Source organism: Palaemon carinicauda, chromosome 44 (genome assembly GCF_036898095.1).
Source record: "Palaemon carinicauda isolate YSFRI2023 chromosome 44, ASM3689809v2, whole genome shotgun sequence".
NCBI lineage: Eukaryota > Metazoa > Arthropoda > Malacostraca > Decapoda > Palaemonidae > Palaemon > Palaemon carinicauda.
Genome location: NC_090768.1, coordinates 32,666,878 through 32,691,953, shown reverse-complemented (window position 1 = coordinate 32,691,953; position 25,076 = coordinate 32,666,878). Strand labels below are relative to the sequence as shown.

The 25,076-nt window shown below is 44.8% G+C and overlaps 2 protein-coding genes across 2 annotated transcripts in view; both read right to left on the bottom strand.

The window, feature by feature from the left end:
• The window catches only part of LOC137634545 (uncharacterized), a 469,969-nt gene that overhangs the window by 302,205 nt on the left and 142,688 nt on the right, over window positions 1–25,076 (bottom strand). The window lies entirely within an intron of this gene.
• LOC137634246 (ATP-binding cassette sub-family F member 1) overlaps window positions 1–25,076 on the bottom strand; it is a 43,722-nt gene that overhangs the window by 10,731 nt on the left and 7,915 nt on the right. Inside the window, exons 2-7 of the mRNA XM_068366523.1 lie at window positions 24,829–25,025; window positions 18,101–18,201; window positions 14,719–14,803; window positions 14,085–14,284; window positions 4,000–4,186; window positions 2,654–2,782 (exon numbers count right to left, since the gene is read on the bottom strand). Coding sequence (XP_068222624.1) covers window positions 2,654–2,782; window positions 4,000–4,186; window positions 14,085–14,284; window positions 14,719–14,803; window positions 18,101–18,201; window positions 24,829–25,025 — 899 coding nt within the window. The remainder of the gene's footprint in view (window positions 1–2,653; window positions 2,783–3,999; window positions 4,187–14,084; window positions 14,285–14,718; window positions 14,804–18,100; window positions 18,202–24,828; window positions 25,026–25,076) is intronic.

Sequence of the window (25,076 nt, the reverse complement as noted above, 5' to 3'; positions counted from 1 at the left end):
GAATCAAGGAGGCAGCAATCTCCTTTATCAACTCTTCTGGGAAAAGGCATTTTGAGAGAGGAGCAAACATAAGTTCCGATCTCTGACACTGTGTTACTCCGGCTGACAAGAAGGAGCAAAGGTTTTCCCGTTTCTTGAGGACCCCGGAAACGAACGAAGCCGCAAGCTCACTGGAACCGTCCCGTATGGCCTTGTCCATGCAGGACATAATGAGCATGGAAGTATCCTTGTCAGAAGGGGAGATCTTCCTGCTCAACGCTCCCAAACACCAGTCCAAAAAGTTAAAAACCTCGAAGGCTCTGAACACTCCTTTCATCAGATGGTCTAAGTCTGAAGGAGTCCAACAAATCTTGGAGCGTCTCATGGCTAGCCTGCGGGGAGAGTCTACTAGGCTTGAGAAGTCGCCCTGGGCAGAGGCAGGAACTCCCAAGCCGAGAACTTCTCCCGTGGCATACCAGACGCTCGATCTGGAAGAGAGTTTCGCAGGGGGAAACGTGAATGCTGTCTTCCCAAGGTGCTTTTTGGACTGCAACCATTCTCCCAACACTCTTAAAGCTCTCTTAGACGAGCGGGCGAGGACGAGCTTCGTAAAGGCAGGCGCGGATGACTGCGTGCCTAAAGCGAACTCAGATGGAGGTGAGCGTGGGGCCGCAGAAACAAACTGATCAGGATACATCTCCCTGAACAGTGCAAGAACTTTTCTAAAGTCCAAGGAGGGAGGCGTGGTCTTGGGTTCGTCGAAGTCCGTATGCGGGTCGTCAATGTGTGCAGCGTCGTCATCATCAGAGAGTCCATCATCTGAATACTGAGGAGGAAGCGGCAAAGGAGTAGGAGTTGGCTGGTCAACTGAGTCCGGCAGCACGGGTGCATGCGTGACTGCACCGGACGCAACGTCATGGAACTGTTGCCCAGTCTGTGAGCTGGCAACTACCATAGCAGCGCGGGGGCGCAAAGCGTCTACTCCTGACTGTCTAGTCTGCTGTGGGCGAGTAGTGGTAACCACACTGGGTTGCGGAAGTTGACGCACAGCGTCAAAACAAAACAACTTAGGTTGTTGTTGTAACTCGCGAACGTCAACGGAGGGTTCCGTGCGTCGCTGAACGTCAACATGCGGCTGGCAGCGCATGGGAGGCGGGACTCTCACAGCTGGAGTGCGGGAGAAGGTAGCCTCAGCGTCCACTGGACGCACAACCGTAGGTGGTTGTAGGCTAGCGGTTGGTGCAGCGTCAACCTTCTCCGCACGAAAGTCCTGCATTAAAGACGTCAACTGAGTCTGCATGGTCTGCAGCAAAGACCACTTAGGGTCTACAGTAGCAGGTGCGGCAACAGACGGTGTTACTGCCTGATGCGGTACCGCTTTGCCTCTCTTAGGAGGTGTGCAGTCATCGGAAGACTGCAGCGAGTCCGAACTGACCCAGTGGCTACAACTGGGCCGTTGGACTTGCGCGGAAGGGACCGACTTGCGTTTAAGAGGCCGTGAGACCTTGGTCCATTGTTTCTTCCGAGAAACATCTTCCGCAGACGAGGAATAAATGGGCTCTCTCGTCTTCTTGTGGGTGGGACGATCTTGGATAGATACGTCCGAAACCACGGAGGGAACGTCTGTTCGCTGATTAAAGCCTCTCGAACCCTTTGGTCGTACGACATTGCTTCTCCCCTGGGCTTGGGAGCTTGCAAGAGGTCCCGGACTAGGAGGACGACAGGCACGAACAGACGAACCCTCAAGCGCAACACTATCCACAACACTTTCCACAACACTGGCACTCACTTTGTCACTACCCACTGCACTCTTACCCTTCAACTCCTTGACGTCTGCCATGAGTTGGTTACGGTCACTCGCCAATGACTCGACTCTCTCACCCAGAGCCTGGATGGCACGCATCATATCTGCCATCGAAGGTTGTTGAGTGCTATAAGGGGGATCAGGAGCAACCACTACAGGGGAAGGAAAAGGTTGTGGGGCATGAGGAGAGGAAATATCAACGGAGCGAGATGAACTTATCCTGACTCTATTTCTCTCTAGCCTACGTGAATATTTCAGGAATTCGAGAAAATCGAATTCCGAAAGCCCAACGCATTCCTCACATCGATCTTCCAATTGACAGGCTTTATCCCGACAATTGGAACAAACGGTGTGCGGATCGATAGAGGCCTTCGGAAGACGCCTTGAACAGTCCCTAGCACTACACTTTCTGTATTTAGGGACTTGAGAAGGGTCAGCCATCTTGAATTAGTCAAAGGGGAATTCAAAATCTATCCAAAGTCGTCAACAAATAATCCAAAATCAATAAAAGAAAGCAAGGATGTATTGAAGATAACCTCTGCAAAGCGAAAGCTAATAACTAGAAATGTGTACTTCACCAAAATCTGTGAAAACCAATCCAGTAAGCAACAGCGAATTTAGTAGGTCTTGCCGGTGGCACGACAGAGAGAAAATTGGTTCTGTGTTTACATGGAGTACTTGAGTACCTGCTCGACAGATGGCGCTGTTGATGTACACCCCCTACCTGCATAGCGATCGCTGGCGTATTTTGACCGTAGGTTTTTCTGTCGGGCAGCAGAGCTGCAGCTTATATAATCACCGGCTAAGTTTAATATTGAAAAATCCACTGAAATTACTATTCACAAAATGCCTTACATATTATCCACTTACTTTTTTGAACATAGAATAATTTCCCTTGTAATAGAAGAGCTTATACTGGTCTAAATGAACGATATCAGTACACACGTTATCGAGGAAAGACTGGTCGTGAGAAACAACTAACAGTGTCTTCTTCCAACCCTGAAATCGAAAGAACAAAATTTCAAAATGTAACAAAAATTATCCAAGACAAATACTACTTCAGATTCTCTTATCTACCACATCACACAATAAATAAAAGGTCTATACATCTTAAGAGAATAAAGCTCACACATCCTACTCTTGGTAAGTTGCTACAAAAAACATACTTTTGTAATGTTTTTTTTCACAACAATTAAGTTTCCATCCAAATCTTTTGGGTATTAATCTGCAGGCATTGGCAAACAAACCAGATATATTTCTAGGACCTCTCTCCTGGTGTAAAATACAATTTTTCAAAAAGATCACCTCACCAGAACCACTGTGTACACTATATAAATTATTATAACCAATCTTGACACTAACAATTCTTATTACACACTCCAAGCACACAATCATCAATCTCTTTCTGTTTTCATAAAATCTTCCATTTATCTGGTTAGATATAAATTAAGTTATCCATTTAGTGATGTGCACTTACTTTCTGATTTCTCATATGGTCTAGTTCCTCATCTACTTTTTTTCTTTATTTTCTGGCATTCCTACTGGTGTTTGTCCTACTACTTCAATAATACCTACCTTGATGGCTAATTGGATTCATGTGATTAATTCAAGGATAAGACAAAATTTCTTAAATGTTGCACTATTTTACAACCTAACATAGCAGCAAGTACAATTTTCTTATCTGGATAAGATAGAATAAAAGAAAAAAGTCCAGTAATTATGCCCTTTAGTAAAAAAAAAACATTTGGCTTTAATACTTTTAGAAAATCTGTCACAGAAATAGCCAAAGTAAATGAAGAAATGGATTAGATTGGCTTATTTCCCAGTGTCCTATTTCCTTCATTACCCATATTAGAGATAACATTTCTACATTACAATAGCCCTAAAAACCTCATGAATTAATTTCTTCATTTCTGTACAAGTGTATTTCTAGAACAATTCATGTGAACAGCATTTCTAGTTGCTTGCAATTTATGTACTGTTGTTAGTATACCGACAGTCGGGCCTCAGTCTTCGTGGTACTATTAAATACTCTTTAAGACTGGCATAACAAGAGGGACACACTAAAAGTACATGTACAAAAAGGTCAAAATGAAGTTCTGTTATAACTATTATTGCAACTATGTAATAACAACTCAAGAGTTCATGTTCACTGATACTATAATATCATTTGAGAAAGACAAAATAACAAAACAAAAACATCAATTAAATTTTACCTGTAAGTAATTATCTAACCAAATAACAGCATTAAGATCAAGATGATTGGTAGGTTCATCAAGCATGAGAAGAGTAGGTTCCATGAACAAAGCTCTGGCTAATGACACCCTCATTCTCCATCCTCCTGAGAAATTCTTTGTAGCTCTACCCTGCATCTCTTTCGTGAAGCCCAGACCAGCAAGAATTCTGAGAAATGACAATATAATCACTAATACAACCTGAAAGCCACAACATTTTTTAGTTCAGAAATTATACATACTTGAAGTCTACAAGATGATGATCGCACAACAATTTTGTTATCTAACTTTTCTAAGTTCAAGAAAAATATTACCATAGACCTAAGGAAAAATTTTAACACAGGATGATCTGATGATTCAATAAGCCACATAATAACTCCCCCTACCACCATATTTGCAGTTTAATATAAAAGTAAATTGACCAAGATGTTTCATTTATTATCATACTAAACTGTTTCATTTATTATTATACTAAACAATGATTATGCACAATGTTTATAAAATATATTTATGTTAGCAACTAAACTAGATTTTTCATTATATAGATATTATCGAGCAGGATATAGGTTTGAGAGCCTTAGTATGGCTTCGTGTGACACTGTTAATGTTATATACAACCAAAACATAATTAAGATTAATGTTATCATTCTAGTGTCTGCTTTGTCATAACTTTATGTATGCTACAAAAGCAAAGACCCTATTATATTACCCTAATTAGGAACAATTTACAGTAATTCCATATTTTCCTCCTTGAACCCAGTGCAAGGGACATTAACTTTGACATTAGAAAGTTCTTACCGATCCCTCATCTTTCTTTTGATTATTTCTGGCATTTAATTTTTGGGAACATTAAGATACACACTTTAAATGTGAGACCTAAATTCTAGATCGCCCTTTAGTTTTACTACCACCATCCTTTGTACAGGGTAGTCCTTGGCTAAAGAACTATTACCAATACGACAACACCTGGATTAAGTCTAATTAGGGATGCTTCTTATGCCATTTGTAAAAAGAAGAGGAATACCAAGCCTGTCAACATTCTCAAAATGAAATCCTTAAGGTAGCAGGGGATAGGATTACTGGAAAGAAGAAATCAATAAATTCCATATTGCCCTTCAGGTGGATTTTAACTACTCTTAGAGGGTTACCAATATCTCTCCATTCAACTAGATGTGATATTTGGCATATGAATAATGGGGAAGACTCAAAATCTATCATTCAAATTTTTTGAAAAAATTCATATCCACATCCTCCCATAATCTCTGGCAACATCTTTCAGTTAGTTCTTTTTGCATGTTGCACAAGATTTTTCATAATCCTGATCATCCTTTGCCTTCGGATATGTTATTTTTATTAATAAAATAAATTTTTGAATATACTTACCCGATAATCATGTAGCTGTCAACTCCGTTGCCCGACAGAATTCTATGGAGGGATACGCCAGCTATCACAATACTAGAAGGGGGTGTATTTACCAGCGCCACCTGTGGCCAGGTACTCAAGTACTTCTTGTTGACACCTCCTCAATTATTCCTCGGTCCACTGGTTCTCTATGGGGAGGAAGGGAGGGTCGATTAAATCATGATTATCGGGTAAGTATATTCAAAAATTTATTTTATTAATAAAAATAACATTTTTCAATATTAAACTTACCCGATAATCATGTAGCTGATTCACACCCAGGGGGGTGGGTGAAAACCAGTGTACAAGATTAAAGGATAGCTAAGTATCCCATATTTCATATAATCAGTTATCCACAATAACAATGAAATAATAAGTACCTGGTAAGGAAGTCGACTTGAACCGTTACTCTGCCTTTAATAAGATCGTCTTCCTTACTGAGCGCAGCGTTCCTCTTGGGAGGCTGAATCAACTCAAAGGTGCTAAAGTATACAGGGCTGCAACCCATACTAAAGGACCTCATCACAACCTTTAACCTTGGCGCTTCTCAAGAAAGAATTGACCACCCGCCAAATCAACAAGGATGTGGAAGGCTTCTTAGCCGACCGTACAACCCATAAAAAGTATTCAAGAGAAAGGTTAAAAAGTTATGGGATTATGGGAATGTAGTGGCTGAGCCCTCGCCTACTACTGCATTCGTTGCTACGAATAGACCCAGGGTGTAGCAGTACTCGTAAAGAGACTGGACATCTTTGAGATAGAATGATGCGAACACTGACTTGTTTCTCCAATAGGTTGCATCCATAACACTCTGCAGAGAACGGTTCTGTTTGAAGGCCACTGAAGTAGCCACAGCTCTCACTTCATGTGTCCTTACCTTCAGCAAAGCAAGGTCTTCTTCCTTCAGATGAGAATTTGCTTCTCTAATCAGAAGCCTGATGTAGTAAGAAACTGAGTTCTTAGACATTGGTAGAGAAGGCTTCTTGATAGCACACCATAAGGCTTCTGATTGTCCTCGTAATGGTTTTGACCTTTAGATAGTACTTAAGAGCTCTAACTGGGCAAAGTACTCTCTCCAGTTCGTTCCCCACCATGTTGGACAGGCTTGGGATCTCGAACGACTTAGGCCAAGGACGGGAAGGAAGCTCGTTTTTAGCCAAAAAACCGAGCTGTAAGGAACATGTAGCCGTTTCAGATGTGAAACCTATGTTCCTGCTGAAGGCGTGGATCTCACTTACTCTTTTACCTGTTGCTAAGCACACGAGGAAAAGAGTTTTTTAATGTGAGGTCCTTAAAAGAGGCTGATTGGAGCGGTTCAAATCCTGATGACATTAGGAACCTTAGGACCACGTCTAGATTCCAGCCTGGAGTGGACAACCGACGTTCCTTTGAGGTCTCAAAAGACCTAAGGAGGTCCTGTAGATCTTTGTTGGAGGAAAGATCCAAGCCTCTGTGGCGGAAAACCGCTGCCAACAAACTTCTGTAACCCTTGATCGTAGGAGCTGATAGGGAGCTTACGTTCCTTAGATGTAACAGGAAGTCAGCAATCTGGGTTACATTGGTACTGGTTGAGGAAAACTGCATTGGCCTTGCACCAGCTTCGGAAGACTTCCCATAAAGACTGATAGACTCTGAGAGTGGATGTCGTCCTTGCTCTGGCAATCGCTCTGGCTGCCTCCTTCGAAAAGCCTCTAGCTCTTGAGAGTCTTTCGATAGTCTGAAGGCAGTCAGACGAAGAGCGTGGAGGTTGGGAGTACCTTCTTTACGTGAGGTTGACGCAGAAGGTCCACTCTAGGAGGAAGAGTCCTGGGAACGTCGACCAGCCATTGCAGTACCTCAGTGAAACATTCTCTCGCGGGCCAGAGGGGAGCAACCAACGTCAGCCGTGTCCCTTTGTGAGAGGCGAACTTCTGAAGTACCCTGTTGACAATCTTGAACGGCGGGAATGCATACAGGTTGAGATGGGACCAATCCAGCAGAAAGGCATCCACGCGAACTGCTGCTGGGTCTGGAATCGGAGAACAATACAAGAGGAGCCTCTTGGTCATCGAGGTAGCGAATAGATCTATGGTTGGCTGATCCCACAGGGCCCAAAGTCTGCTGCAAACATTCTTGTGAAGGGTCCACTCTGTGGGGAAGACCTGACCCTTCCGGCTGAGGCGATCTGCCATGACATTCATATCGCCCTGAATGAGCCTCGTTACCAGCGTGAGCTTTCGATCTTTTGACCAAATGAGGAGGTCCCTTGCGATCTCGAACAACTTCCTCGAATGAGTCCCTCCCTGCTTGGAGATGTAAGCCAAGGCTGTGGTGTAGTCGGAGTTCACCTCCACCACCTTGTTAAGCTGGAGGGACTTGAAGTTTATCAAGGCCAAATGAACTGCCAACAACTCCTTGCAATAGATGTGAAGTGTCCTTTGCTCCTGATTCCATGTTCCCGAGCATTCCTGTCCGTCCAGTGTCGCACCCCAGCCCGTGTCCGATGCGTCCGAGAAGAGACGGTGGTGGAGGACTGAACAGCCAATGGTAGACCTTCCTTGAGAAGAATGCTGTTCTTCCACCACGTTAGAGTAGACCTCATCTCTTCGGAAACAGGAACTGAGCCCGTCTCTAGCGTCATGTCCTTTATCCAGTGAGCAGCTAGATGATACTGAAGGGGGCGGAGGTGGAGTCTCCCTAACTCGATGAACAGGGCCAGCGATGAAAGTGTCCCTGTTAGACTCATCCACTGCCTGACTAAGCATCGGTTCCTTCTCAGCATGCTCTGGATGCATTCTAGGGCTTGGAAGATCCTTGGGGCCGACGGACAAGTCCGAAAAGCTCGACTCTGAAGATCCATACCCAAGGAGACAATGGTCTGGGATGGAACGAGCTGAGACTCCTCAAAATTGACCAGGAGGCCCAGTTCCTTGGTCAGATCCATAGTCCATTTGAAAAATCTCCAGACAGCGACGACTTGAGGGAGCTCTTAAAAGCCAGTCGTCTGACGGAGCCGGACACAAGATCATGATACTGCTGCACAGTCTGTAAACTGTCAATCATGGGCAAGCGAGGAAGTACAGTGACAACCCGAATCTGTCTAGACTGTCTGGGTCGTACAGACAACTCCTTAACGGGTTGCTGAGGTTGCCCACTGCGTCACAACAAGTCCCTTCTGTTGGTTGTTGAACGTCTTCCCCGTGACACATTGACTCCGTAAACAAAAAATCCTCTAACAAGGACTAAGCTTGGACTGCATGTCATGCAACACAGCTCAAGGTCTATGGGAGCAGGTGTGGTAACAGACGGGATTAGCGGCTGAAGTGTAACCATTACCTTCCCTGTAAGCATGTTATGCTTAAATAAAAGTCCATAAGAGGTTATGCAGCAAAAGGCTCCCTCCAAATGACAGAGTCCTCAAGGGAATATCAGAAGGAGGGAGAAAAGAACTTTCTCATCTACAGGGACCTTATCCTAGAAAAGCTAAGTTCTCTGAGTGAGGGTTCACTGGTGCAAAGTAGCAGACTAGAAGGCAACGTTATGAAACTGCTTGACAGTCTAGTGAGTTGGCAACAACCCAAGATGTGTTGAGAAGCATGCGGTAAGGTATGCAGAGCATGATGTATGCAGAGTATGCTGTATGCAGAGCATGCTGAATGCAGAGCATGCTGTATGCAGAGCATGTTGTATGCAGAGCATGCTGAATGCAGAGCATGCTGAATGCTGAGCATGTAGGAAGTAGAGCCTGCTGTAAGCAGAGCCTGCTGAAAGGAAAGCAGAGCGTGTGCATGGCGTTTAACATTTCTCAGAAATTCCATGACCAGTGCTAGAGTGCTTAATGCATGCTTGCATGGGGTTTAAACCATGGTATGCTGAACAGCAGAGTCAGAACGAGCTGGAACAACAACAGAGGTTTCCTCAACTTGAGGGAAAACCTGAGGTTCAGACTGCATAGGCTGAACAACAGACGGAGCAGAAGGCAGGTGCAAGGGTGAAGGAGGTTGACTCCTAGCAAGAGTTGCACCCAAGGATTGTACCAGCTGAGCGGAGGACGGAGGCGGAGTAGTCCGTTCCTGTTCCTGAGAGATGAGTGGAGCATGAGAAGGTTGAGGCTGCGCAGAACAAGGTAAAGTTCTAGCAAGCTGAGGTTCCTGAGGCGCAAGTGCATGGTGTAGATGAGCTTGCCTAGATGAGGGTTGAACTCGGTGCAGCGCTGGTTGAGCAGACAGACTCACGGAGGGGAGAGGTTGTTGTACCCCAACCGAGAGTTGCACCACTGGAGGAGCAGCAAGGGGAGGAGGAGGAAGAGTGTAACTCTCCTGATCCCAAAGCAAGGGTTGCCTTAAAGAAGGCTGAGGCTGAACAACACTGTGAACAGCAAACTCCGAAAGTGGTTCAACATCGTACGCCTGGCAGATGGAGCTGCGACTGGGTGCAGCAAGTGCAGGCGGGTGCAGCACAGGCTGAACGGGTGCAGGAGGTTGGTGCACCACCGGTGCAGGCGGGTGCAGCATAGGCTGAACGGGTGCAGGAGGTTGGTGCACCACCGGTGCAGGCGGGTGCAGCACAGGCTGAACGGGTGCAGGAGGTTGGTGCACCACCGGTGCAGGCGGGTGCAGCACAGGCTGAAAGGGTGCAGGAGGTTGGTGCACCACAGGTGCAGGAGGTGCAACACTCTCAGCACGACACTCACGCATCAAGTCCGAAAGCTGTGCTTGCATGGACTGTAGTAGAGTCCACAACATCATACGCCTGGCAGATGGTACTGTGATCAGGCGGAGCGAGTGTAGGAGGAGGGAGTGTAGGCGGAGGCGGTGGAGCAACACTCTCAGCCCGACACTCACTCATCAAGTCCGAAAACTGTGCTTGCATGGACTGTAGTAGAGTTCACAACATCGTACGCCTGGCAGATGGTGCTGCGACCAGGCGGAGCAGGTGCAGGCTGGGCGAGCACAGGTGCAGCGAGAACAGGTGGAGGGAGTGCAGGCGGTGCAACACTCTCAGCCCGACACTCACGCATCAAGACCGAAAGTTGTGACTGTATGGACTGCAGTAGAGTTAACTTGGGGTCGGTAGACACTAAGTTCTGCTGAGGTAAAGCCTTAACAGCAGAGATCTGTTGTGGCAGAACCTTACTCCTCTAAGTCGGAGTGTAATCAACTGATGACTTAGGAGAGTCAGAGCTAACCCAACGACTGCATTCGGGTTGTGAACTTTAACTTCGTACGTCTGGCATAGGTCTGGACTTAACGTTTAAGAAGTCTTGAGACCTGAGACCAGCGTTACTCTGCCTTTATTTTCTCCCCTAATCTCTTCTGCAGACGAGCAAAATAAGGGCTCAATCGTCTGCGGGTGGGAGTGACGGTCTCGGTAAGACACGCCCACAACCACCGAGAATACTTCTGTGCGCCGATCAAGGCCTGCTGAACCCTTATGCCCTTCGACATTGCTTCTCCCCTGGGCTTGGGAGCTTGCAAGAGGTCCCGGACTGGGAGGACGACTGGCGCGCACAAAAGTACCCTCACGCACTAATCACTTATCACTTTGATTTCTGTTTGCACTTATTTCACTGAACTCGAAACTTAAGTGGTTTGTACCTGAAATACGCAATTCTATCCTTTCTCAAAGTTAGTAATTGCGAAAACAGAATTACAATGTAACAGAAAAATCTAATGAAAGATAAATCAGTGGTTGGAAAGAGACTAAACACTAGATCACTCTAGAAACGTTTAGTTTCTTCCCCTAAAGAGACTAGGGAGAAGAGCAAAAATCGATAATGACGTTACTCGTACGCCTGGCAGGCTTGAATGAAACGTTTATCCTCTTTCTCCCTCCGTCTCTATCTCTCTCTCTCTCTCTCTCTCTCTCTTGACTTAGAACCTGAGAGAAGAGCCCAATCATATATATCGTTAAAACATATTATTGTTAAAGGAAAAAACTGAAAAGTTCCTTTATTAGGATCAAAAGCATTAAGTTAAGAAAGAATGAACAAAACGCTAGACACGGTTACTCTTACTGCAACGTGAAACCGTGAACATTCTTTCTCTATCGTAACGATAGAATGCAAGTTGAACGTTCTGAACGTCAACAACTGCAGAGACAAAACAAAACGTTAGTTCAGCTTTGAAAACAGTACGAGACTGTCAAAGAAAATCTTTCAAACTCTGTGGCGGAAATAGCATAATATGTTAACAGGTAAAACCGAAATGACGGGCTCAAAGTTTATTAACTTCGGTAAAAGACCGCCTATTATTAGGAAGGTCGAATATAAACAAATATAAAAATTAATTTTAATGAGTTTATAATAAAAGGAAGTTAATCGAAGAGGCCTATAAGAGGCGGAGAGATATAAAATAAATCTATAACTTTGTTAAGCAAAATTAAGAAAGAGAGTCTATACTCTCTTAGACACCAACACTTCCGTCTAAGGGAAGGGTCGGCCATTGAAAGGTGAACGAGAGTTCATACTCTCTCGTCACCAAAAATAATCAAAATTAATCAAATTAATTCCAAAAGCTAACTAAGCTAATATAGAAGTTTTCCAGTAAAGCGACAGCCGAAATCAAAGAGAAATACTTCACCAAAGTCGTGAAAATACTCCAAGAACATAAGCGTATCCCAGAACGTCTTGCCGGAAGCACGACAGAGGAATAATTGAGGAGGTGTCAACAAGAAGTACTTGAGTACCTGGCCACAGGTGGCGCTGGTAAATACACCCCCTTCTAGTATTGTGATAGCTGGCGTATCCCTCCATAGAATTCTGTCGGGCAACGGAGTTGACAGCTACATGATTATCGGGTAAGTTTAATATTGAAAACTTCCAGATTATACAACCCTGTACATAGTACTAGGTATTCAGTTAATTCTAAGTCTTGTCTTCTCCATCTAAAGGGTCAATACTACAGTATTCTAGTAGTTTTATTCCAGTAGTGACAAGATTGTGGAATGAACCTCCTTCACGGAGTTGAATCAGTGGACTTTTAGAAGTTCCAACTTGCAGTGAATATTTTTATGTTGAACAGGTTGACATGAGTCTCTCTTCAGTTTAAATGTGACAGATCTATTTCAATGTTGTTACTGACTCAAGATTTATTATATTCATTATTTCTCCCATACTTTACACATTTCTTTCCCTTACTGGACTATCTTTATTGCAGGAATAGCTAGAAAGCTGATAAGTTATTTTTCCCGCAAATTCATAACGTTGAATTTATATTACTGCATTAGGCTTTTAGGTATAGTCATAATAAATAATATATAGGAATTAATAAGTCACATATGGATATAGGATATCTTGGAAAGATATAAACTCAACCACAGCAACCACATCCTATACTAGAAGACCTTAAGTCTGTGTGTGAACAAAACCACCAACTCAGGTTACAAACCTGTAAATACTGAATATATGACAGGCCAGTACCAAATTCTCCAGTACTGTATTATCTATAAAGATCTATTCTATATTGCACACTATTTTATTTCCAGTTTCAAACAAATTTTCTATACTTTTGGGTACTCTGAATTATTTCAGTAAATGGGTTATGCAGTATTAAAAGGTTTTCATCACTTGACGGTTAATCCATCCAAATTCAGGTAATTCTGGCACAGTAAATGTGATAGTGTTAATAAGAGTATCAAGGCTGTCTGAGAAAATTCAACTGTACACTTGGTAAAACCTGAGAGGAAGAGTGGTAGTTAATAAAAAGAATACCACAATAGCATAAGTTAAACTGATTACTCTGGACAGAGTAAGAATGCAGGAATCCTGATAAAACACAATGTCTTGCATTCATGACAATTATAAATCAATGCTCAAAGAGTAAAAATAATAACTTGAAAATCATGAGCAAATGAAAAGTTTGTGATAATGTACTGAAAATTTTAAGCATTCTCTACAAGATACAGCTGAATCACATGAAATACCCAAAGTGCTATCTGATGAAAAGTTGGATTTCATTATCCAGAAAAGCCTAAGCAGAAGGAGAGAAATGCACAAATTACAATAGAATCCTTCACCAGCATTAGATAACAGGCTCTGGACTAGGTACTCACATAGAAAGACCATTTTATGAAGGTCAATAAGAAAAAATTAATAATTTCCATTTTCAGCTGATTAGCTTTAACAATCAGCTATTTTTTGAAGAAAAGGAAAAGCATGACAATGAAAAGCTAGAAAACTTTCTTCATTACCTTTAGAAAGCAAAGACATCCTAGATAATTCAATATTTCAATAACATCCTTACACCAACAACAACCATTTCAACTACCATTTGAAAATAATGAAGCATTTACAAGACTTCTTATAGCAAGATGGAAAACATTAACCCTTTTTCCCTCAAAGGACGTACTGGTACGTTTCACAAAACTCATCCCTTTACCCCCATGGACGTACCGGTACGTCCTTGCAAAAAAATGGTTTTTAAAATTTATTTTGCATATTTTTGATAATTTTTTGAGAATATTCAGGCATGTTCCAAGAGAATGAGACCAACCTGATCTCTCTATGACAAAAATTAAGGTTGTTCGAGCAATTTAAAAAAAAAATATACTGCAAAATGTGCTTGAAAAAAATAACCACTGGGGGTTAAGGGTTGGAAATTTCCAAAAACTCTGGGGGTAAAAGGGTTAATAATATTCATAAATTGGCAACAAACTGGTGATATCAAATTTGCAATTTCTTGCCTTACCTCCTTGCCTTTGGTTCAGCTGTATCAGCTCCAATGGCCTTAAGTTCATCATAAACTTCCTGTAAACGATCCATATCAACTCTTTTGTTTTTCTTTTTCATATCTGCTTCCAGCTGATCCCTCTCTTTTATAAGGCTATTCCGTTTCTCGTCAGCTTTCAAGACTACATCTATGGCAGGAGTGTCATCGGCAATGACTTCCTAGAAAAGTAGGTCAAAGTATGCATCAAGTGAAGGAGGTGGCAGACTGACATTAATTTCCCAATGCACTTATGATTAGGTTGGATTGCTTTTAAAGAAACTAAGTCACAAACAATGTAGGAATAATGGCAATGCTTACTTTCCCAACAAAGTAGCCGCTTTATAAATCAGTAGCGTAAGCTAGAGACAGAAAAGCCAAATAATATAAATTCACAGCATATAAAAGAAAGCTTTATCATAGTAAGATATTCCCATATTGTTCTTTGAAAATCCAATTCATAAATTTTATTCAATATCATACCGGTTCTATGTATCATTAAGAAAATATTTCATTAATTCATTCTAACCTTTTCTTTCTCAAATTTGAACTGGTCCCTTAATAGCTAAGATACAATTTTCCAAATTTCTAGCATCCAAAGTTTGCAAAAACTTACTTGTTCACAGTATAATACATCTATATTAGGGGGAATGTTCAGCGCTCTCGACTGTATGTGGCGAAGCAGCGTTGTTTTACCATGACTGAAAAAAAAATCATAATTTATAAAGGAGAGTACTGTAATGTGTTCAAAAGTCTATTTCTTAGTTGCCTGCATAGAAATCAACAATTATTACAAATGACCATAATAACTACAACACAAGTCAAAACTACAGTATTGTAAATTACATAGTTTACACTAACATGACAAATCTGGAAGTAATTTGTATTTTTCCTACCGATACAAACCTATAGTTATTTATAGGGATATAACTTTTGGCGAAGCTGAAAGGATGGGCCATTAGAATTTAGCGAGGGTTAACTAACCATTCCGCTAGTTAGCAGGGGGTAGCTAGCTACTCCTCTCAATCACACATTTGTGACTGTGCTTCACTTTGCTTGGAGGTAGGACTTTGAAGGGGGAAAAGGTTGGCAGGCAACTTTGTATAAATAGCTACAGGTTTGTATCATTAGAAAAAATACTAATTACTTCCAAATTTGTTATTTGTTCCGTAACTGGAATACAAACCAACGCTATTTATAGGGGTTGACTCACCCATTAGGGGGGTGGATGTCCCTGAATTTTTTGGCCTTACCCGGGGCTTCGGTATTAATATGTTAGTATACAAATAAGAAAACCCTAAAACCTCGGTAAACCTTACTAAGCATGGTCTGCGGCCTACACAGGCTGTGTGTTGAGTTACTGGCAATGTGATCCCTTCAGTGGAGCCCTTTCCCTCTTCCCGGCGGTCACACTGTAATGCATTTGCAAGGAGGGGAATGGTACAATGGTGACCTGTCAAAACACCTACCTTCCTGTTCCTTTTGACTGCGAGACTTCCTTGAAGTCAGAGAAACCTGTACCACTGTAGAGCGCTTACACGCATTAGTGGTGGTAGCGCTGGCAAGCTGGGGAGCGCTGATGCGTAGGAGAGCACTAGCGTGCAGGCAAGCGCAGGTGGGCGTTGGTGCGCAGGTGGGCGTTGGTGTGCAGGTGAGCGCTGGCGAGCTGGAGCGCGCTGGCAAGTTGGAGCGCGCTGGCAAGCTGGAGAGCGCTGGCACATAGGAAAGTGCTGGCACATAGGAAAGTGCTGGCGCAAGAGAGAGCTGTGTTGCGCAGGAGGACACTGACACGCAGGAGAGCGTTGGCGAGCTGGAGAGCGCTGATACGCAGGAGTGCTGACGTGTAAGAGAACGCAGGTGTGCTGGCGAGTGTTGGTGTGCTGGTGAGCGCTGGCAAGGCGCGAATGCACTGGAGAACGCTGGCGATCAGAAGATTGCTGGACCATTGGAGAGTGCTGACGCGCTGGAGAGCACTGACGCGCTGGAGAGCGCTGACGTGCTAGTGGCCAATGATGAGTTGCTGATGCACTGAAGGGTGCTGGCACGGTGGGGAAGGTCTAAAATATTGCATGGGGCAGGGCATTCACGAGGGCGAGTGACGTTTGGAAACATCGCAAGCCAGCAGCCGTGGAACAGGAGTCAGGAACAGAGAAGGCAGATCAGAAGGTCGGCGAGAAGCAGAAGATCGACGTATTGGAAGGTCAGGAACATGGATGTGCTCTTTGGAAGGGCCAACTTCCTCGGGAGGGCATTGCACGCGATCCACACAAGAGTCCAAGGCCGAAGTTCCAGGACTAGCAGCAGAGTCCTCAAGAGAAGGTCCAGGAGAGGGCGAAAGTTGAGAGCCAGATGAAGACGAAAGATAAGGCTCCTCTGTGGGGGAAGGCTGTGAAGATGAGGCTGAAGAGCTAAAGAGGCACTTTTTCACCGATGGTGAAGGGTCACCTCTTAGGCGAAGCGGAGGGCGAGCTTTGTGAGATCATTAACACCCTCTGGGGGCTAGTGGATCAGTAAGCTGACCTTCGGCAGCAGCAGTCCTCCACAGAGGAGTCTCTATGAGTGAACTCATCCTCCGATGAGAAACACTCGCAGGAGAGACGGACGAAAGACTTTGCTTCCCCCTCAAAGGATAATCAGGAATGGGGGAAGCACAGTCGGCAGCAACATCTGAAGAGTCTGAAGGGGCAGGGCCGTCGCCAACAGCAGCAGCAGCAGAAGACGCCTCAGACACCACTACGTCGACACACGAAAGAGGATTCACCTCCGAAGTCAACGAATGCTGCACACTAGCACCACGGATGAAGAGCAGCAGCAAGGAGTCCTTAGAGGGCGGACCCGGAAGCCCCAAGAATGACCACACCTGAATAAAGGGAGAAAGACACAAGGCCTCACCCGGGGGGAGAGGTGGGGCCACTTCGCTAGGTAAAGTAACACCATCTCTCGAGGACCGGGGTTGACCATCAATTAAAGGGCCTACTCTACAACTCGACGGTCTCTCGGAAGAGGCCAAACGAGTAGGAGCTTCGGAGGAAGGTCAGGAAGCGAAAGAAGCAGCCTTAGGTTTTTTCCCCTTCGAAGAAACCTTCAAAGGAGAAATATCACGCTTTGACTTCTACCTGCGCCTAAACCTTTCCTACTGGGAGGCAGACCACTCCTGACACTCACTACACTTATTTTCGCTATCACACCGTTGACCTCTGCAAGTGGGACAAAGGGTGTGACTATCGGTGTCCACATACTACATGACGGTTCCGCAGGGCCGGCCGTCAAGTCCAGGGCAGATACACATAGTCGGCAGAAGTCAACACAATCACACTATTAAAGAGAGAAAACAAACAAAAAGCATTGCTGGTAGTCCAAAAATAACTTGGTGAGGATGGACGGCAATGACCGTTCACCGTCCGAACCAAAAGCAAAACGAGCTAAATCACAGGTTTGTGAGTGGGAGCGGTAGCAAGCTACCACCTAGCCCCCCCTAACTAGCAGAATGGGTAGTTGACCCTCGCTAAAATTTTAATGGCTCATCCTTACAGCTTTGCCGAATGTAATACCCCTAATAAATAATGTAGGTTTGTATTCCAGTTACTGAACAAATAACAAATTCTAAAATATAACTCCTATATTTAAATCTTAGAAAAAACATACATCCTGTACACTATGACGTTTTCAATTTATAGCAGCCAGGCCCATTGGTGACAGCTCACAAATTATCACCAATGTAGTAGTGCGCAGCCAGTAATTCTTGTATACAGTATATACATCTCAAGCAGCAAGCAGTACAATTACTGTTATTTACATTTAAGAATGGAATGATATATTAACATCGCCAAATTTCTGATATAAAGATTTTTCAGATTTTATTCCGTACAGTATAACCTTATTAGAACAATGACATAGTTTTTATTTTCTAAGTTATGAAAATAACATTAAGCAACCAAAACCAAATTCAAAATTCCCTTCTTCCCCTACTTACATAACTATATTGAAAATGTACTTACCCATTTGGTCCAACAAGGCCATATCTACGACCATTGGCAATGAGGAGGGAAGCATTAGTGAACAAAGCCTTACCCTTGGCTGAAATGCTGAAGTTTTCAATCTGGAATATAGGAAAAATACAATCAATTGTATATGGAATTGGTTAAAATCATAAATTTTCTAAATGTAATTAATATGTAAATATTCTAAAAAATACTACTATTGGGATAATAAACAAAATCCATGAAACTATTCCTTGACTTACAAAGCTTATTTGTAAGATTGAAAACATACAAATTATATCACTATCATATATTCACTATATTACACACTAATAAAAATAACAAACTTATAAGTTTGTATTTTTCCTAACATACAAACCCGAATTGTTTACTATAGGAGATATTCTAGCGCGAGCTGGAAAATACGGCAGAAAAACCTTAACAAGGTCGTTAACAACTGGGCAGGTAGTTATCCACCTGTTAGTGGTAGGGGACCGCCGGTCGGTAGATACTGTTTACCTTCAATCGGATTCTAGCTAGGACTAGTCTAGGTGGCGGTGAAGGAGGGAAGATTGTAAAGAATTCGGGCTTGTGTTAGGAAAAATACAAACTCTGTTATAAGTTTGTCATTTGTTCCCACACTGATACAAACCCTCATTCTTTACTATAGGAGACTTAGTTCTGAGGCTAGGGTGGCCAAGGCGTTCCCTATTCATCGGGAAGATAGTCCACAAACTAGACTCTCTTGAAGAAAAAATATCCTGTATATCTTTTTCCTTTGTTGATCCCCATAACCTTAGCACAACTGAAAGCTTGTAGCTTGGTGGAAACAAATGTTTCAGGATGAAGTGGGTCAGGAACATTCAACTTGGACCCCTTCATACTTAGGATTCCCCCAACCTTGAAAAGGGGAACCTCGTGACCACGAGTATAACTTATACCTGTGAGAGGAATCAGATGAGTTTCATACCTTAGTTCCATTGGCGAGTCCAGCTGAAACTGGCTACAGACTAGGATCCCCAGTGGGAGGAAGAAGGAAATGAAGAAGATAGATGGATGTCCTTAAAACCTAGTGTAACATAGTATCCTCAACCAATAGCTACTGTCCCCTGAAAGGACGTAAAGTAGCTACAGCACCTGTTGACCTGCCACAATAGGCCCTATAGAAAAGGTGTCTAGAGACCTATGTGTCACGTCGCTCAAATAGTGAGCGGAGAATGTAGATTGGCGTTTCCAGACCCCAGCTCTTAAGACTTGGGAGACAGAAATTTCTCTTAGATGCCAGTGAGGCAGCCACTCCCCTAACTTGATGGGCTTTGGGTTGTGCTGCCTCTGGGTCTCTGTGAATAGCCCTCACAATAACTTTCTTGAGCTAGAAAGAGATGGTGTTACAAGAGATTCTCTTGTTTCCCTTGTTGGTACTAAGGAAGAGATGACGTAGACGTGGTCTGAAAGGTCTGGTGCGTTTCAGGTATTTCCTTAGAGCCATGACTGGGCCCAGTAACAACTGGTCTGTATCCTGTGTTACCTTATTGAGGCTGGAAAATTTAAATTCTTGAAATCTCTCATCGGCAGATGAAGGATTCCGAGTCTTAGCCACAAAGCCTGGTGCGAAGTTGAGAAAGATTTCCCCCCATCCCCTAGAATGGGTGACGTCATAAGACAGACCATGTAGCTCACTGACCCTTTTAGTCGAGGACAGAGCTACGAGGAAGACGGTCTTAAGGGTCATTAAGTAGACTGAGGCTCTATTTAAGGGCTCAAAGGACGGACCCTTCAGGGAACGTAAGACCAAAGACACGTCTCAAGGTGGTGATCTAATCTCAACTGGGGGACAAGATCACTCAAAACCTCGAATCAACAAAGCAATATCATCCGAGGCGGAAAGGTCAACCCCTCTCAGTCTACAGATGAGGCTCAAGGCTGAGCGATAGCCCTTAATCGCCGAGACTGAGAGGAGCTTTTACTCCCCGAGGTACAAAAGGAAGTCTGATAACAACTGATTCCCTCCTTTTGAGAACCCAATTGTCCCACATGGTCGCTGTGGTAGCGGTTAGGAAATCCATTGTCTTGGCCCAAGCAGCTAGGACTTCCTGTGGGGACTGCATGGAGCATTGGTATGACAGGTCCTCGTGACTCACGAGGTAGCTGACTGTACCAGACCAAGTGTCAAACTAAGATAAAGCCTCCAGAAGGGACATTGAAGCCGCTTCCATTGCCAAGGCTTCTGGCTGAGAAAGAGACTGGAAGGATAGAGAGTCTCTTCGAGGAGCAGCCAGGTGTGAGCCTCGCCGTGAGGGGATCCAAGGTCAGAGGAGAAGGGTTGGTGTCTCTGACCTTGTAAAAGTCCTTTTGCCTCATAAACGGGAATGCAAAAGTTTATGGGATCCCTGAGACTTCAAGAAACCCGTTTCTCCCGAGACTACTCGAGAGACCTTCCTCAGATGGCCTGCAGTGCAAACACACCAGGGAAGTTCAATTCTGGTCTTAGGGTTCGGTGGAGGACAACATAGCCCATCAAGAGGTCGAGGAGACAGATGCAAATCGCCGAGGCCTGAGATATTACACATAGTTCTTAGAACCCTTAAATAGGAGGATTCCAAGTCCTTCGACGGCAGCTCTTCTGAGGAATCCTCAGGCTGCGCTAAATCCTCGCATGTTATTACAGGTGAAGTGGAGACGCGAGTAGCAGACAAACCTTTTGTCTTACCCCTCGCATCTTTCTTATCGAAAGAGGAAGAGCGATAGATGTTGGAGCGTCTGGAGGTAACGGCGAAGTAGAAGACCATTAACAAGGGTCGGAAGACTTTGTCATAAGAGTAAAACTCTTGATGATGATGGTCCCTCGCATAGCACTAATTACGCACGTGCGCGAACACTTTGCATGACGAGAGTCGGAAGACTCTCTGCCAAAAGAGTAAAACTTTTGATGACGATGGTCGCATGCGTAGCGCATATTGCGCGCGAGAACACTTTGCGTGACGAGAGTCGGAAGACTCTCTGTCACAAGAATAAAACTCTTGAAGACGATGGTCGCGTGCGTAGCGCTAATTGCGTGCGCGCGAACACTTTGCGTGACAATTCGGATGACTCTCAGTCATGAGAGTAAAACTCTTGATGGTCACGCTCGTTGTTGGTTGAGTGTGCGCGAACACTGCGCGACAAGAGTCCGAAGACTCTCTGTCATAAGAGTAAAACTCTTGGTGACTTGTTTCACGAGAACCATAAGCTTCAGCGTGATCCAGTGAGTCCCTAGAAGTCGTGTTGCGAGACCCCAAAGGGTCAGAGCAATAGGAAACCGATGTTTCCCTTTCACGAGACACCGAAGCGTCAGCGTGACTAAAGGCACGAGAGCCCGAGTGTTCAGCAACCTGTGTTGCGAGACAACGAAGGGATAGCGCAACGGGAAACCGAAGTTTCCTTGTCACGAGACACTGAAGGGTCAGCATGACTAATGGTATAAGAGCCCGAAAATCAGCGTAACCATTGTTAAGAGAGCCCGAAGGCTCAGCGTAACCATTGTTAAGAGAGCCCGAAGACTCAGCGTAACTGAAACTCGAAGGTTCCAAGTCGTGTGAAGTCTAAAGTCCAGCACGACAGAGGCCCGAAAGACTCTCAAAGTCATGAGAACCTGCAGGATCAACATGTGTAGAGCCTGAAGGCTCACGATCACGCCAGCCTAAAGGGTGATCGTCACGAGACCCCGAAGGGTCAACGTGAGGAGAACTAGCAGGTTCAAAAAGACGTATCCTCACAGCATGAGGAGGAGAACGTCCGGGATGGAGAGGAGTTACAAATCCTTCCACCCTACGAACCTCCAAAGAGGAACGTTCAGCAGACTCCGCCCAAGGGGAGACTGTTCCAGATCTAAAGATAACTCCTTCACCCGGGAGGTTTGTTCTCCAGAAGGAGAACGTCGGTTAAGACAAGGCTCTCGCTCCGCCCCTGGAGGAGAACCATAAGCGTAAGGAGGGACCGTGGAACAGCAAACTCCTACAAGTTTTCTCTGGCGAACGAAAGGAAAGTTCTCCTGAAGGAGATCGTATAAAACAAGCTTTCTCCCTGCTCTATGGGAAAAAAGCGTAGGCATAATAATCTCTCTCTCGCGAACGAAGGAGAAGTCCTCCCGAAGGAGGACATTGCCTAAGACAAACTTTCTCCCAGCTCTATGGGAAAAGAGCATAAACGTAATAATCTCTCTCTTGTGAACGAGAGAGAAGTTCTCCCGGAGGAGGATATCGCCTAAGACAAGCTTTCTTCCAGCTCTATAGAAAAAAGTGTAGGTGTAATAATCTCTCTCTCACAAACGAGAGAGAAGTTCTCCCGAAAGAGGACATCGCCTAAGACGAGCTTTCTTCCAGCTCTATGGGAAAAAAAGCGTAGGCGTAAAAACTCTCTCTTGTGAACGAGAGAAGTCCTTCCGAAAGAGGACATTGCCTAAGATAAGCTTTCTCCCAGCTCTATGGGAAAAAAGCGTAGGAGTAATAATCTCCCTCTCGCGAACGAGAGAAGTTCTCCCGAAGGAGGACATCGCCTGAGACAAGCTTTCTCCCAGCTCTATGGGTAAAAAGCGTAGGCGTAATAATCTCTCTCGCGAACGAGGGAGAAGTTCCCCTCGAAGGAGGAACAAGCCTTAGACTTGTTTTTCCCAAGCTCAATGGGGAAGAAGCAGAGTCTTCAGTACAGTAACAATATAGCAGAAGCAAACCTCGTCGAGATGTCAGCAACTCTTCCCGAACGAGGGAAGGTTGCTGAACGGCTGAAATGGGGAAGCTCTCCTTTGTAAGGGGGAGGCAGCCCAATTCCAGGGAAGGTTAACACTTCCTCATAAGGGGAGGTTCTCCAACCACTGGAGACGAACCTCCTGGCAGCAATCTTATGCTTCTCATCAACAAGTTATTTAAGTTGAAGGTTAACAACGAGTGCTACCTCGTAACTTGGGCAGCTCACGAGCTGCAACATGAAGCACAGGATAATGAACAGAGCAGCCGAAGCCATCGGCCTTGTGTTCTACGTCGCTGCTATCTGGGCGTGCTTTCTTTTTAGCCTCGCAAACACGTTTCCCCTCTTCCCACTGCTCTCAACCAAAGAGAAGAAGGGTTGAACCCCTGCGTCTTCTTCCGAGGTTTTCGAGAGACTCTTAATCCCTAACTCATTAGACAGCAAGGGAACTGGGGAGGTTGACCTGTCTGAAACATGAGGGCAAGGAGATTGACCCCGCGAGTGTATGACTGGAGACTTGCGAGATCGAGAAGTCGAAGGGCGAGAGCGATCTTTCTCTAAAGATAAGGAGCGAAAGCGAGGAGAAGCGCTCTTTCTGACTTTCCTAGAGCAAACGGAGACCCTCAAACAAATATGCGAAGGAGAGGGTTCGAGGTCAGGACGCGCTTTGCCCTTGGCCGCGCTTCTGGCTTCTTAGATGATTCGTCGCACAAGGAAGATGACAGCGAGGCAGAACGATGACGAGAAGAAGCGTTTTTCTTAGGTTTGTGTTGAGAGCGATTATAGTCTCAAGGCGAGACGTCTCGTGAAAAGATAGAAGGCGAGGAAGAGCGAGAACAATGATGTCTCTTCCTATATCGCCTGTCTCTCTGGCGAGAACGTCTCAGCGAAGGAACGCGAGCTCTCCTTTTCCTCTTCTCTCTCTCCCTCCTAGCCTCCAAGGAGGAGGAGGAGGAGGAGGAGGAGGAGGAGGAGGAGGAGGAGGAGGAGGAGGAGGAGGAGGAGGAGGTACTGCAATGTTTGCGCTTGTGACGTTGTGTATTATAGAAGTGCAAACGGTGTGAGAAGTAGGCGCCGCAGGAGCTGTAGTTACTACATCCACTGAAACTTCAGCGGGCGCCGACTGAGATGACGGGCGATGGGCGAGGTCCGGAACTCCTGAGGGTTCCAAAACAGAAGGGACCTGAGGTACAACCTTGCCCGCAAGGAACTGGTTCCAAACTTCCTCCGAAGGAGAACCAGGAAGTCCAAGGTAAGGCCATACTGCTCGTACATGATCTGGAATGGAAGCGGTAACGGAGTCATTCCCAGTGGCGGAAAACATTGCCCCATTAGGAGAGGCAACGAGATCCGCCTGACCAAGAGGAATGGGGGTTAAATCAATGGTGCCACTCTGCCTTGACTTCCCCCCGGAGAAAGGAGGCAAGGAAGTCTAAAGGGAGAGAACGAGAGGCCGAAGAGGAGGCCCGAGACTCCTCATCTTTCGATGGCGAACCTGAAGGTAAGGAGTCCTAGGATTTCTTCTTCTTCCTTTCTTGAACTTCTCCCACTGAGAGGGGGACCACTCTCTACATACTTGGTAGGGGGAGCCTTCAGAACACCTATGACTTCTGCATCCAGGGCATAGGGAATGAGGATCCACCTCCAACAGTGACATAAAGGTGCCACAGGATTTCGGGGGCACCCCGGAACGCTTCCTCATAATAGAGGACATCACATCTAACAAAGAAAAAGAAAAAATGATTAATCAAAAACACAAAAAAGAAAGGCTAGTCTGCCAGTCAAACAAAAGCAGGAGCAGCGGTGTTACCACTGCGATAGCTAGAATTCTATTGAAGGTAGACAGTTGCTACCAACCAGCGGTCCCCCACCGCTAGCAGGTGGGTAACTACCTGCCCGGTCGTTAACGACCTTGTTAAGGTTTTTCTGCCATATTTTCCAGCTCGCACTAGAATATCTCCTATAGTAAAGAATGAGGGTTTGTATCAGTGTGGGAACAAATGACAGTAGCCAAAATCCCTGACCTTTATGTCGACAGCATTTTCCATCTGACTTAGTTGCTTCTCTGACTTTTCTGCCTGAGAAATAGCAAAAGTATCATCAAGGGCAGAGGTGCCATGGCCACCTTTCACAAGCATGGTGGCCATCTGCCTCTCGTACTCCAATTTCTGCTTCATTTTCTTTCTTTCTTTATGAGACAGCTTCTTCAAGGCCTCTCTCTCTGAAAATATAAAACAACTGTATGCTCAACATGAATAAAATCGTATACTTA